Raw genomic sequence first — 14,855 nt, 5'->3', positions numbered from 1 at the left:
TCCAGCCCTCTAGCCCTCTCCGATCCCGTGGGGCCCTCCCAGATTCCCGAGCCCTCTGGCCTAGCCCTCGGTTGGAGACGGTTTTAGGGCTATTTTCGGCCCTCTGGCCCTCTGGACCATTCGGTTGGAGATGGCCTTACCTGATGCGATACACTTAGGAAAGTCGCCCACGATTATTAGCGATGAAGTTCACGTCACCATTCTGATCACAGCTTTAAATTTTAGAAAAATTAAGGAAAAGTTAAAAAAAAAAACCTTAGTTTTAATGAAAAATGACAAATAAAGGTGTAGTGAATAGTACCAAAGAAAGGTAAAAATATGGTTTTTCGTTAAAAGTGAACAGTACCGGGAGTGTTCTATTAAAATTCCCTTAAATTTTCTGTTTAGTGAAAAGTCATATTGGGTGGTCAAGTACGAACATGTGCAAAAAATAAGTGTAGCGGAGAGGAGAATACTTTGTTTGATGTGTGGACACATGAAAAAGGAAAAGATTAAGAATGTGGATATCTGAGATAAAGTGGGAGTGACCGCAATTAAAGAGAAGATGGTTAGGAAGGTGAACTAGAAATCGGAAAAAATTTATAGCGATAGGTTGAAACTTAAAAGCTGTCATAATAGTAGGTATAGGTTACCATATTGCTCTTCATTGCCTAATGGTATCACATCACCGTCTTGCTTTTCCTTACCTAATGTGACACATATTGTTTGAAGAAGCATTCCAAAGATTAAGGTGCTGTAGAATTTTAGCAAGAATACTTTCCACTGGTTACCTGATGTGATACACTTAGGAAAGTCGCCCACGATTATTAGCGATGAAGTTCATGTCACCATTCTGATCACAGCTTTACATTTTAGAAAAACTAACAAAAAGTCCAAAAAAAAAAATTTAGTTTTAATGAAAAATAACAAATAAAAGTGTAGTGAATAGTACTAGAGAAAGGTAAAAATATGGTTTTTCGTTAAAATTGAACAGTACCAAGAGTATTCTGTTAAAACTCCCTTAAATTTTCTGTTTAGTGAAAAGTCATATTGGGTGGTTAAGTACGAACACGTGCAAAAAATGAGTGTAGTGGAGAGGAGAATACTTCGTTTGATGTGTGGGCACATGAAAAAAGAAAAGATTAAGAATGAAGATATCTGAGATAAAGTGGGAGTGACCGCAATTAAAGATACAATGGTTTGGAAGGTGAACTAGAAATTGGAAAAAATTTATAGCGATAGATTGAAACTTAAAAGCTGTCATAATAGTAGGTATAGTTTACCATCTTGCTCTTCATTGCCTAATTGTAGAACATCACCGTGTTGCTTTTCCTTACCTAATTGTGGCACATATTTGTTTGAAGAAGCATTCCAAAGATTAAGTTGCTGTAGAATTTTAGCAGAAATCCTTTCCACTGGTTACCTGATGTGATACACATAGGAAAGAACCCATGATTATTAGGGATGAAGTTCACGTCGCCATTCTGATCACAGCTTTAAATTTTAGAAAAACTAAAGAAAAGTTCAAAAAAACTTTAGTTTTAATGAAAAGGACAAATAAATGTGTAGTAAATAGTATCAGGGAAAGGTAAAAATATGGTTTTTTGTTATAAGTGAACAATACCGGGAGTGTTCTGTTAATTTTTTTCCATTCTAATTGTCAAGATATATTTTAAATGTATTGTGCAAAGAGGAACTTTTTCTTTACCATGCAAGTCCTAAAAAGTTGTCATATTTTTTGTTTTTACTTTGCGTAACATAATGATTTAAATGTTATTCATGCAATTGTCAAACAACGTGGGATTTTGGATGCAAGTTCCTACCTAAAATCTATTTGTACCATACTTATGGCATCTGTATTTAGATCTCGTATAAATACTGGGGGGACTTAAATGTAATTATGTAATAAAGGAAGGGGCAAATATGTAATAAGTGAGGAGCCCTTATTCTATAAAATGACCTCTCACTCTCCTCATTAAGGGAGACCAATTCTTAGGCCATGGGAAGAGCCTCCTCACCCCCAGAGGCCAATTCTTAGGCCATGGAAGGGCTCTCTCACCCTCAGAAGCTCTCTCCATCTCTTCCCCTCACAAACAGAGAAATACAAATATCAGTATGGACGTAGCCCAAACATTGGGGTGAAACATGATACATCTTGTGTTATTTATATTTCTGCAGATTCACGGTCGGATTTATGTTGTTCCAAGACCTCCAGTTTTTTGCATCAACATTTGGCGCTGTTTGTGGGAATCGATACGAAAAATGATGTCGGTTTTCTCTCAATTTTTCACCTCCGCCGTGAATCTGCAAAAACCCAGCAAGCCAAAAGCAGAAAATATGAGAACCAAAACTCTGAAGGTCTCCTCCGCCCTGCTCTACTTCTTCTTTCTCAGCTGCCACCACCTACTCCGCCATACACAAACTCAAGTTCCGAGCACAGAAGGATACACCTGCTCAGCCATAGCCAACCAAACAGTCATTTTTGTTGGCTGTTAGTCCCACTCAGGTTCAGAGTCCCAAGGTCCTCTCGGGTCGGATCGACGACCTCTAGTCCTCTCGGGTCGGATCGACGACCTCTAGTAGTCCCCCATCACATTGCACCCAGTAAAGGTCTCAGCAGGTGGCGGTTCATCTAATGAACTTCCACTGGCAATAATAAGTGTACACTTACTGAACAGTGAAGTAGCAAAATGACCTAGTGGAGAAATCGGATCTCGATTTTCTTCCAATTCTCTCTCACAAATGTTCAAATTGGAACCTTTAGCCACATCGCCAGGAGTAACACTAGATGAATTTGAACTCTTTCTCAGATGAATGATTATTCGCACTACTAAGAGATTTTGCCTCGTGAAGTAAAACATCTAGCATGCCACTGTTACATGGTGAAGTGCAATCTGGCTCAAATGTACCAACCTGTGGGGGTGATTGGATAAAAACATCAATTGATTCGAGTAAGGGTGGCGGAGGAGAAGTGCTCCAGCTACCTAAATCAGTTTCTAGATATTGGAGTGAAGGGAGCTCCAGCTTCATGGCCCCGGATGTGGGCTTAGAAGCAGAAGAATTTCCATTTGAAAAAGAATGGCTACCCTGAATTACACCAAAAGACAGCGGACTCTTGGTGGTAGGATCAGGATCATGAGGAAAAGGCAACCCAAACGTTCGAGCAACTTTATCACAAGTATCATTTTGAAATTGATCAAATTGGGGGAAACCGTTTTTGAAACTACCACCATAATTAGAGAATAAAGCTGTTGATTCTCGAAGACGCTTTTGGCGATGCATTGTTGGTGGCATCAAACCACAATATGTAACAGAACCAAGGCATTTCATCAGCATGCCACCAGGAGAGACATCAGGGTGGTCAGGAACATAAGGCAAGACACAACCGTTTCCTTTTAAACTGTCAAATACAACATCATGTATCTCAAAACTGTTAGCTTGCATAGAATCATGCTGCACTCTGTCCACACCATTAATTCCACTGCTTGACTGGCCTTGTTGACTCTCTTGAAATGCTTGCAAACATACCTTGGGCGGATAAAGTGGTAAGCCAGCCCTCTAGCGCCGCTTAATTTTAGTATTCCAGTAATTCTATGTCAGTCCCACTCAGTTTCAGAGTCCCAAGGTCCTCTCGGGTTGGATCGATGACTAGCGGCCGTGTCATTGACAGGAAATTCGACAACTTGGCGTCTCGTGCTTCATTCTCTTCATTCTCCGTCTCTAGAAGGCAAAATATGGCTTTAAGAAGGACACGGTCTCCCAGGATCTGTGCCATGGTCAAGGAATTGCACTTCAACAAGGATGGCTCTGCCATCAAGAAACTACAGACTGGTGTCAACAAGCTCGCTGACCTTGTTGAGGGCGGTCTTGTTCTACCACGGCGTCACGAATTACAGAGTTTCGATATGAAACTCCACACGGCGGGGATGATCACGGCGAGTTTCGGGTTGGCGAATATTGTAGGTGGACCTGATGGCCTACTTTGCAGGTGGACCGGGTGGCGAACAACATGAGCAAATTGATCAGTGATATGCTGGGGGGTAAGATTATGCTCCAAACAAAAACCCCACCCACTAAGATAATTGCAGAAAGAAGAAAAAAACAAGAAAAAGCAGAAAGCATGGCTACCCACTAATGCACAGCAGCCCAAACTCCAAGTTGATTAAGGGAATCAACTTGACACGATGACAGCGTAGAAGATGCCCACCAACTTTCATCATGCATGTTCCTACTCCTCACAGACGACACCATGATGTTAAAGAAAAAGAAAAATGAGGAGGAAAAGAATAGAAAAAGAAAAAGACATAATTGTGGTGAGGATGGCATGCAGAAGAGGGAATTATAGGCGTGACCCATTGAGCAGAGGGTCGACTTTATTTTTGAATGATTTAATTTATTTTTCTTATCTTTCAGAGACATCTGTATAAACCCCATTAGAGGGTAATAGTAAAAAAAAAAAAAACGGCAAGCCCAAAATAATGGGCCGTAATGTTATGTGGAGGGCGAAGGCCCATATGCCCAAAAGAGCCAGACCCTCTATTATCACCAACCAGGTGATCAAAAGTATGTCCAGTGCTACAAAAAATTATTCAGCAATATGCCGCTATTATTACCAACCAGGTGATCAAAAGTACGCCCAGTACTCAAAAAATTATTCGGCAGCTTGCCGCTATTATCACCAACCAGGTGATCAAAAGTACGCCAGTACTCTAAAATTTTACATGAGCATTACTCATGTCAATCATACATAAACATTTCATGAGCATCATTCATGTCAATCATACATAAACATTCATGACCATCATTCATGTCAACATTCATGAACATCACTCATGTCAACATCCATGAGCGACACTAATATCAATCAACATAAACATTCATGAGCATCACTCATGTTAATCAGCTTCAAAAGCTTCATTTACAAAGCTCTAGATTCAAAAGCTTCATTTACAAAAACTCCAGTTTCGAAAGCTTCATTTACAGAGCTCTAGCTTCAAAAGCTTCATTTACAGAGCTTTAGCTTCAAAAGCTTCATTTACAGAGTTCTAGCTTCCAAGCTTCAACTTGCAAAGCTTCACCTACAAAGCTTCAGTGCATGGTCTACAAAAACCGCCTCCGAACAACGGCCATTTTGGCCCATACATGGATTGAATTTGAAGTCTCTAACCAACAACCTATGTTGACCGAAGACTTGGGGGACTACATTATGTACCATATATTGGGCCTCATGAAAAATACTTGGGGGACTTAGCCCATTATTTATGTACTAAGGAGCGAGCATTTATTCTATAAAAGTGACTCCCTCACTTTCATTAGAAAGCACCCATCGCTTATGTACTGAGGAGCGATCCCTTATTTTATAAAAGGGACTCTCTCATTTTCATTAGAGAGCATCGTCGCGAGCTGAGCAACCGCCTCGTCGCGAGCACCAACTCTAACCTATCATTTTTGTAATAAGGAGTGAGCCCTTATTCTATAAAAGGGACTCCTTCCCCTTCAACGCCACAAGCTGAGCCAACTAAGGCAACACAAGCAGAGTAGCCTCGCAACATATACTACTTCTAGTTGAGCATCATTTCAGATTGGGCACCACCTCATATCGAGCATCAGTTATAGACGACATCTAGTTACTTTGGCCCACACATGGACTGAATTTCAAGTCTTCAGCCAAAAGACTCTCTTGATTGAAGACTTGGGGGACTACTGTTTGTACCATACTTAGGGCCTCCGTATTTAGATCTCGTATAAATACTCGGGGGACTTAAATGTAATTATGTAATAAAGGAAGGGGCAAATATGTAATAAGTGAGGAGCTCTTATTCTATAAAAGGACCCCTCACTCTCCTCATTAAGGGAGGCCAATTCTTAGGCCATGGGAAGAGCCTCCTCACCCTCAGAGGCCAATTCTTAGGCCATGGAAGAGCTCTCTTACCCTCAGAAGCTCTCTCCATCTCTCCCCCTCACAAACAGAGAAATACAAATATTAGTGTGGACGTAGCCCAAACATTGGGGGTGAACCACGATACATCTTGTGTTATTTATATTTCTGCAGATTCACTGTCGGATTTACGTTATTCCAAGACCTCCGGTTTTGTGCATCAACAAAATCCATGAACAATATTAAGTAGATGTAAAAAAAAAAAAAAGAGTAGATGAAAACATTTAGTACTTGTAGCAAAATACAAAACAACTTAAATGTCAAAATATAAAACCTACATCACAATATGTACATTATTCACAATACCCATGAAGTTTATATGTCACTGTTTCTTTTGAAAAAAAAGTTTACATATTAACATCAATGCTGCAATTTCCACCCATTTGTTCATGATTGAGGCTCCACATTTTCATTGCCAATCTACAAACGATAGTGAGAAAATTAAAAATCAAATAAAAAGAGTTAATTGATAAGTGAGAAATGCATCTTAAAAGGTTATCGTTAATAAAGTTGTTACCTATTAGAAATCACCATAATTAGCTGGAATGAAGCAGGACTTCTTTGTATACCACATTCCATGTAAATACACCTTCTTGGCATACTATGAAGCCATTTTTTTACTAACATGGTTGTGGTTGATTTTGAGACCCCCCTCAATAAAGCCACATATAATTGTCCATGATTGAAGATGTGATCTGGAAGGTAAATGCATACATGTGGTATTGTCTAACCTTAAGATTTGTTTATAGTGATAGAGAAACTTAGTTTCATTGGAAACCGCTTTCTTGTAAGTTTAAATGGAAGCCCAACAATATCAGTACTTTTAAGAGGAATTTTTGGTAAGAAAACTCTGGATCCAACAAATTGTCCAATTAGAATTTCAGCATCAATAAGATTTCGGTAAGAACCACGACACAATAATCTTGTACCATTACACAATCCTAATTTCGGATCAATATTTCTTAAAAGCATGATTGGAGCACCTCTTTTCAGAGTTAACTTGTGCGGAGGCAAACCACCAGTGAAATTGAATTCAAGAACTCTGGCTGATAAAAATTCCTTGGGTCATCCTCAACTGAATCAAATGAATACATTGTCTTTAATAAATCTGGAAACATATTGATTATCTTTTCATTCAACATATCAACGTCTTCATTTGTAGGAGTTACCACTGCCCTTTCCACCATGTATGTTGCATCATTTATATGATCCTCTAAGTCAGGGAAGATTTTGGCAATTAATTGATTAATGGAATGCTCACTCTCCCATGGTATCACCATGCATTCAAGTAGTTTTACCATATCGTCCATAATAACATCTTCATTCCCATCACCAACACGAAGTAAAAATTCTGAAAATTCATGATCATTTATGGATCTCATGTTTTGTTTAAGTTTTAAAATCTTTACCTGTGGCCATAATGATACTTTAACGACATTGATTTGGATTAGTTCGGACTTGGTACCTTTCCGAATAACTGGAAGAACTTGTCGAAAGTCTCCTCCAAATATCATTATCTTCCCCCCAAATGGTAAGTCAATATCTGTTAAGTCTGTGAATGTCCGATCAAGTGCTTCAAATGCATGATGATGCATCATTGTTGCTTCATACCAGATAATTGTCTTTGCCCTTTGTATTAGCTTTGCTAAATCAGATTGCTTACTGATCGAACACATAGATAATGCATTGAGACTAAGTGGTATCTTGAATTTAGAATGGGCTGTCATCCCACCAAGCAATATTGTAGTTACTTCCAGATGATGCTGTTGCTAATACTATGTGCCCCAACCTTCTCAAGCTTGCTAACAATGCACAATATAAGTCAGTTTTTCCAGTTCCACCGGGACCATCCACAAAAAATGTTGCATTCTCTAATTGTTGAATTGCACCCATTATTGTGTTAAACGCACTTCTATGGTCATCATTTAAGCATTCGATTGCATCAAGATCTTGTTGTGGAATACCTATGGATATTTCATCTTTAATACATCTTGTCATTCTTGAACTTGATTCAATTCATCTTGTCATTTGGGGCAAATCAAACTTGTTTACTCTTATTAAATTGAACAAACAATGTGTTCAACTCACGCAAGAGTCTGTTCGTAGCAAGTGTGGGAGTTATGTTAGTCGTGGAAGCATAATCTTCTATCATGAATGGATATAACTCATCCCATAATCCTCGAAAACCAATTGGTGCACAATATACCAATATGTTGGCAAATAATCTTCTTAAAGCCGACGACATCTGAATTGTGGAGGCCTCTAGCAAACATTGTTGAATACTGTCATCTCTTTCTAACAACCTCGTTGTTGTGATGCCTGCTTATATGTTGGATGCAAAACCCCATTAACTGTTCTTAAGTTTGTGAAGGATGTTGGTCCTTTAACATGGTTAAGAAGAATTCGAAGGTAAAATTTTTCGCCTTCATCATGTGAAACTGCATATATTCGCCCAATAACCTTGTTACGATTCATTATTTTAGACCACTTTCTTTGAGCTTGAATCTATCTGTAGTGTGATGGGATCTCCATGTATAAGTACCGTCACGCTTCTGCATCCACATGATTAAGTGTGAAAAATTCAATCAACATTGTCTTACTTGTACTCTCATCATGTACAATATTTGTTATACTCTCGTCGGCACGAAACTAAACTTGGTGCATATTAGGAAGATGCATTTGCAATTGCTCAACAAATGGGTAAATTCAATTAATTATGAACTTGAATATCTTCCATAATGCCTCTGGTGCGCAAACCCATTTTGCATCCTGAAACTGCCTTATTTCATTGTATTCAAGGTCTGATTGTAGTTCGACTGTCACTCCATCTAGGCTTTTGTAAACATACTTATATAAGTACTTGACATTTTTTATGCTTGAACAAATTTCAACATTAATATGACAATCATACCTTAATAGCAACCATGGATTATATGGAATGATCCAACTATTATCAACCATTATGTTTCCTTGTCGATCAAGTGAGACTGGCAATCGATTTCCTCGCCTTTGATAAATTGGATACGAAGCATTCCCTTGAACAGTGACTAGTGCAAATGGTTTGAGATACTTTCTCTTACAACTCCCATTTTTCATACATGGAGATTGAGGATTATGAATCCTACACGGGCTATGAATCATATGTTTTAATACCACATTGTAAAGTTGAGGCTCTACGTCTTCATTTGGTATTTCAGCTCTAACAATTCGGTTATACTCATCTGGGGTTATTGATCTTGTCATTTTCATCTGACACGACCAACATATGCACATGTGGAAGACCACGTTTCTGAAACTCAATAATGTATGAGTAAGCAACAACACTCCCAAGTACCCATTTTTCAATGATGTCTTCTTTTAGTTGCTCCAGTTTTGCATGAAATACTCTAGTGAGTAAGTCAGGACGATCTTGTGGTGTTTGTCCAGCAAGTAATTCACTTTTGATTTCTTCCCAACTTGGGTTACATATCATGGTAATAAAAAGATTTGGCTTTCCGAATCTTTGAACCAGAGTCATTGCATCTTGATATCATTGGTACATGTCACGTGAGCTTTCAACAAACAATGATGGTAAAATAATTCTACGGTAGATGCTACCTGATAATTTTTTATTTTCAATTAGTAGCTATATATATTGTACAAACTTTGAACAAAGTTATATTCCTAAATAACGATGACTTAAACGATATATATACCTGCATTGTGTTGACCTGCATTTAAAGAGTCTTCAAGTCCTTTGTAGAGATTAACTCTAAATGTGGCTTGATTAAAACGCAACCATCTAAGTTTTTGTGATTCAATTTTAATGTATTTATCTACAACATATTGTTGCAAGAGATGCCCACCTTGAAGCAAAAGTGAGGATCCATATGGCGTATTTGCAAAAGTCAATTTCATATGTTGCTTTTAATATGGGAATCATCATTCATCTATATATACTGGTGGAGTAAATGGTGTTATCGGCACAAACTTGAAACATATAAGCATAATAGTCACAACATGTTATTGCTATTCCACCATCATCACGACTATTAACATCCCAACCATATGTACTGTAAGGTAGCAATAGTAGATATTGTAATGGATCATAAAATCCGACATAGTCTCGGACGTGAGAAAGTCTTCCATTTGCAATTGTGGCATTATCTCCATCTATTATAATTGCTGCAACTTGTGATGTTGATGGTAAACTATACTGACACCAATCTATTGGTTGCTCTTTTAGGATTAACTTGTAATGCGGCAAATCTTGGCGTTGCCCGAGGCTTCGCAATGTATGAACAAAATGATTATGGTTATTCAACATCTGTTGTATCTTTTCAACCACATGTCTATCTAAAACTTAATTTTCACACATTCGGTGCCACAACCCATCCCGGAGATGTACGTTAATTATTTATCGGAGGTGTGAAAAGTCAAAATTACCCCTGGACGTTGAGTTGTATTATTGGTTTAATTGTGTTTTTGGACCAATATTCTTAAATCCTAATTGTTTGGAACCAATTAGGATTAGAGTTTGGTGTATTGTGGGTTGTTGACTATTTTGGACAACACATCACTCATCCATTCTCTCTCTCACTCCCGTGCACTCTCTCTCTCGGTTTCACTCTCTCTCTCCTTCGAACTTGTACGGACAATCACCAAAAACTCTTGAAACTTCACGAATCGTGGTCAAATTTGGCACCATTGTGTTCGTGAAGCTCAGACGAATCGATTGGTACTTATTTCAGGTAAGGATATCTTCGAAAACCCTAGTTTTTCATAACCCCTGATTTGTGCACTGTTCATTCACATGTAATTATGGATGTTTTTGGGAATTTAAAGCTTGTAGAAAGCTTAGTGAGGTCCTAAGGAAGCTTGGAGTGTTTCGTTTGAAGGTTTTTTACGTCAGGATCGTGTGGACGAAGTTTGGCCGATTTTTCTTGGAATTCTCCGGTGAGATCCCGTGACTTTTAGAACTTTAAATTAGTATGATTGTGTTCTACAAGTTAAGAGCTTCATTTTGGTATAAATTGCGTGAAAAATGGTGCAAAAATGAGCGAGAAATAGGCAGTTGTAGGTTTGCCCAGAATCCAGCGTCGGTGACACTATTCCGGCGTCTGGAGATTGAAGATGCAGCGCGTGGGGGGCGCGTTTTACCGTGCCCTTGCCGGCGCGTGAGAGCTCGAAAAATTTATCTAAAAATTTGGGGATGATTCTGAGGTTGTGTATGTCACTGTGGTGTATTCATATACCTATTTTGAGCAATGTATGAGAAGTTATTAGCTAGTTTCACCTATGTGCTTTAAAATAACGTTTTTATAGTTAATTAGCATATAGGTGAGGCTTATCCCGAGGATGAGCGTATTCACGAGTGACTCGGGGGCTACGACCCTTTGACATACTAGTGAATGGGCTTTTGTTTTCAGTATATATTTATATACTTGATATATTTCCCAGAAATGCATTTTTAGGAAAGTATGCTTTGAAATAATATACCAAATGCTTTTATATTCTGAATATGCATTTCATGGTTGCATATATATATAAATGTGGTGCTGTGGAGGCACAGGTAAGTTCAGGTAAGTTATGTTTGATTATGTGAATCATCAGTATGTGATATGTGATTGAATAATGTTGAGCTCATAAAACTGCACATAGGGTGATTGTGATTTAGCCAGAGATGTGAAGTACATGCTTGTTTATTTGCGTCACCTCCCGCACTATATGCTCATACTGGATCCAACTTAAGTGTACAGTCTTGTCGTACATACCTTATTTATGGTTCCGACTTGTAGGTGACTAGCGATTTATCGTCTGACTATTATGAGAGAATAGAATTGAGCATAATTATATTACACCCAATCTTGTCGTGCAGACCCATTTTTAGTGGTTCCGATTTATGTGCAGTATGTTGCCTTATAGGTCATTGTAATGACTTCGGCTAGAGTAAATTTGAGCTATGAATTCAGCCGTACAGACTACCACATGGGTTCCGGCTAACATATCATATTTCTATGAATTTATTCTTACCTGAATTGTTTACTTTGTTATATTTTGGCATGACATACATATGAATATGTTTATGCGAATCATGAATTGAATTGTTATGATTTCAGATATATATATATATATATATATATATATATATATATATATATATATATACACATGTTTTACAGCGAGGGATTATATATGTTGATAAATGAAATGATTTTGTAAAACATTTGTTTTTGCCCACTCACGTTTTCTGTTTTGCGTCCCTCTAAGTTTTAAGTAAGCTTGCTGTTGGTGGCTTGAGGACGTTGGCAGCTCTGACTTATCTAAATAATAGTAGGACATTCCTGGTACTGTATAACTAGTACTTGTCCTATTGGACTACACCTAAACTTACTATGCTCTGATTAGGAGTATTTACGTTTGTAACTAACTTCTATCACTTCCCGTTTAGTAGTGCACTTTAGTAATTTGATTTTTAATTATTCGTATAATTCTTATCTTTATTGCTTCCACACTGTGCACATGGCTACGTCACTCTCACGTGACGGCCATCATGCTTTGATCTCAGTTGGGGTGTGTCAGTTTGGTACCAGAGCCTAGGTTTAGGAGTCTTATATAATTTTTGAATGTTCTAATCCTTGTGATGTATTTTGTCAGAACTATGCCACCTCATAGAGAGCCCCGTCAATCAGCTGAATCTAGTTTCCCTGATATTACTCAATTAGGAGAAGCTATAGTTTCTGCTATTCAAACAGCATTCCGTACTCCTCAGAAGACACCTCTTGAGACAGTTCATAATATGAAGTTGACTCACTTCATGGGAAATGAAGGTCATGAGGGGGCAGAAAAATGGTTGAATCATGTGGAGAAGACCTTTCATGTGATGCAGAGTCAGGGGAATATTTCTCCTGATAGGTGGGTCGAGACGATTACGTGGTTTTTTGGAGAACAGCCTGCATCCTGGTGGAGACAGGAGTCTTACCAGATAACCCAGAAGAGATTGTGGACTGGGGAATGTTTATGGAGCTGTTTCGGAAAAAGGTTTATTCCTCCTGCGTATATCAATCTTAAGAAACAGGAGTTTACTCATCTGATGCAAGGAAATATGTCCGCTAATGAGTATTACAGGATGTTTACTGATCTGTCGAGATATGATCCGGAGGTTGCTGCTAATTCGGTAGAGATGCTTCGCCGTTTCAGTTTAGGTACTAAGAAGAAATGGCGTTCCATAGTGACATCGACTCACTGTGCCTCTTACCAGGAGTTTTATGAGATTCTACTGAGGATTGATGCCTTAGAGAACATGCCTAGTGAAAGTGAGGATGAGGAAGGAAAGAATGGGGGCCAGAGACGAGATGACAAAGGAAAAGGGCAAGCATTTCAGGGACCCCGCAAGACCCAAAACTTTAAGATGAGTGGTGGCAGTTCCAGCACTTTTAGCGGAGGATTGAGTACTAATATGCAGAGGAGAGGTGGTAGATTTATTGGAGGCCCTAGGTTCTAGAGGCAGAGAGATTTTGGTGGTTCAGGTGGATCTGGTGCTCTCTTATGCCGAAGGTGTAATGCCCTCAGAGTCAGCAGAGACCCCAGCACGTTTCAGGATCTAGTGGTTATACTCAGACTGGACGAGGATGTACCTACCACTATCAGGGCGACACCACTCCCTACACCTCAGGATAGCAGCAGTGCTCTCAGGATCCTCAGTATCAGAGTGGGTACCCTCAGTATCAGAGAAGATCTATGTCTTATGAGCCTCATTCAGCCGGAGGATCTCAGTGGTACTAAAGGGGACAACCTCAACAGAGAGAGATTGCTGCTAGTAGTGTATGATCTTCGAGGCAGTAGGGTCAGCAGAGACAGAGACGTGGTATTTATGCCAACATAAGTCGCGGTGGACGACAGTAGAACCAGGCACGTATCCACAACATGTTACTGCAAGATGCCCAGAATAATCTAGATTTAATCATGGGTACATTAAATATTCTTAGTCACTTTGCTAGAGTATTGATTGATTGTGGTGCTACACATTCTTTTATTTCTCATACATTTGCTCAAGTGACACAACCTCATCCTACACCTCTAGGATATAATTTAGAATTTTCTATGCCTACAGGGGATAGATGTTTTGTGGATTGGGTATATCCAAGATGTCTAGTGATAGTAGAGGATCTTATTATGCTGGCTAACCTTATGTCGTTGGATATGGATTTTGATGTGATTTTGGGCACTGATTGGTTGCACTATAATCGTGCCAAAATAGATTGTTATGGGAAGACAGTCACATTTCATTGTCCTGGATTACTTGAAATTACATTTGTAGGAGAACCTAGTAGGGTGAGGCATGTTATTATTTCAGCCATGAAAGCAAAGAGATTGTTGTCGAAAGGTTGTCAGGAATATTTGGCTCATGTGGTGTTGAATGATGATGCTCCTAGTAGTGTGGAGGATGTTCAGGTGGTCAAATATTTTTCGAATGTATTCCCTGAGGATTTGCCTGGATTGACGCCAGATAGAGAAATGGAGTTTGTTATTGATCTGCTTCCAAGTATGAATCCTATATCTTTGACTTCTTACATAATGGCTCCTGCTGAATTAAGAGAATTGAAAGTGCAATTGCAAGAGTTAGTGGATAAAGGTTTTATTTAGCCGAGTACTTCACCTTGGGGAGCTCTAGTTTTATTTGTGAGGAAGAAAGATGGAACTTTAAGGCTGTGCATTGATTACAGGCAATTGAATCGAGTAACCATTAAGAACCGTTATCCATTACTTCGTATATATGATTTATTTGATCAACTCAGAGGTGCATGTGTATTTTCTAAGATAGATTTGAGGTCAGGTTACTACCAGTTGAAGATTAAAAATGAAGATGTCCTTAAAACTGCATTCAGGACTCGGTATGGTCATTATGAGTTTCTTGTAATGCCATTTGGGTTAACTAATGCTCCAGCAGCTTTTATGG

The 14,855-nt window shown here is 38.7% G+C and overlaps 1 protein-coding gene and 1 pseudogene across 1 annotated transcript; both read right to left on the bottom strand.

Annotated features, from left to right (window-relative positions):
* Positions 1-2,555: 2,555 nt before the first annotated feature.
* Positions 2,556-3,754, bottom strand: LOC126618216 (transcription factor GAMYB-like; annotated as a pseudogene).
* Positions 3,755-6,912: 3,158 nt separating this feature from the next.
* On the bottom strand, positions 6,913-7,810 carry LOC126618215 (uncharacterized). Its single transcript, XM_050286281.1, has 3 exons — positions 7,707-7,810; positions 7,383-7,579; positions 6,913-7,268 (listed from the first exon to the last, which is right to left on the bottom strand). The coding sequence occupies exons 1-3, from the start codon at positions 7,808-7,810 to the stop codon at positions 6,913-6,915; spliced, it is 657 nt and encodes a 218-aa protein (XP_050142238.1).
* Between the last annotated feature and the right edge of the window lie 7,045 nt (positions 7,811-14,855).

Source organism: Malus sylvestris, chromosome 4, assembly GCF_916048215.2.
Source record: "Malus sylvestris chromosome 4, drMalSylv7.2, whole genome shotgun sequence".
In the NCBI taxonomy this organism is placed as follows: domain Eukaryota; kingdom Viridiplantae; phylum Streptophyta; class Magnoliopsida; order Rosales; family Rosaceae; genus Malus; species Malus sylvestris.
The sequence above is the reverse complement of the archived record's forward strand: the minus strand, read 5'-3'. Positions and strand labels throughout refer to the sequence as shown.

Coding starts and splice junctions, on each gene's coding strand:
- LOC126618215 (XM_050286281.1), bottom strand. CDS start 7,810: ATGGGTGCAATTCAACAATTAGAGAATGCAACATTTTTTGTGGATGGT. Junction 7,580..7,706: donor TTGTTAGCAAGCTTGAGAAG/GTTGGGGCACAT, acceptor GTGTTCGATCAG/TAAGCAATCTGATTTAGCAA. Junction 7,269..7,382: donor TCTTCCAGTTATTCGGAAAG/GTACCAAGTCCG, acceptor ATGAATTTTCAG/AATTTTTACTTCGTGTTGGT.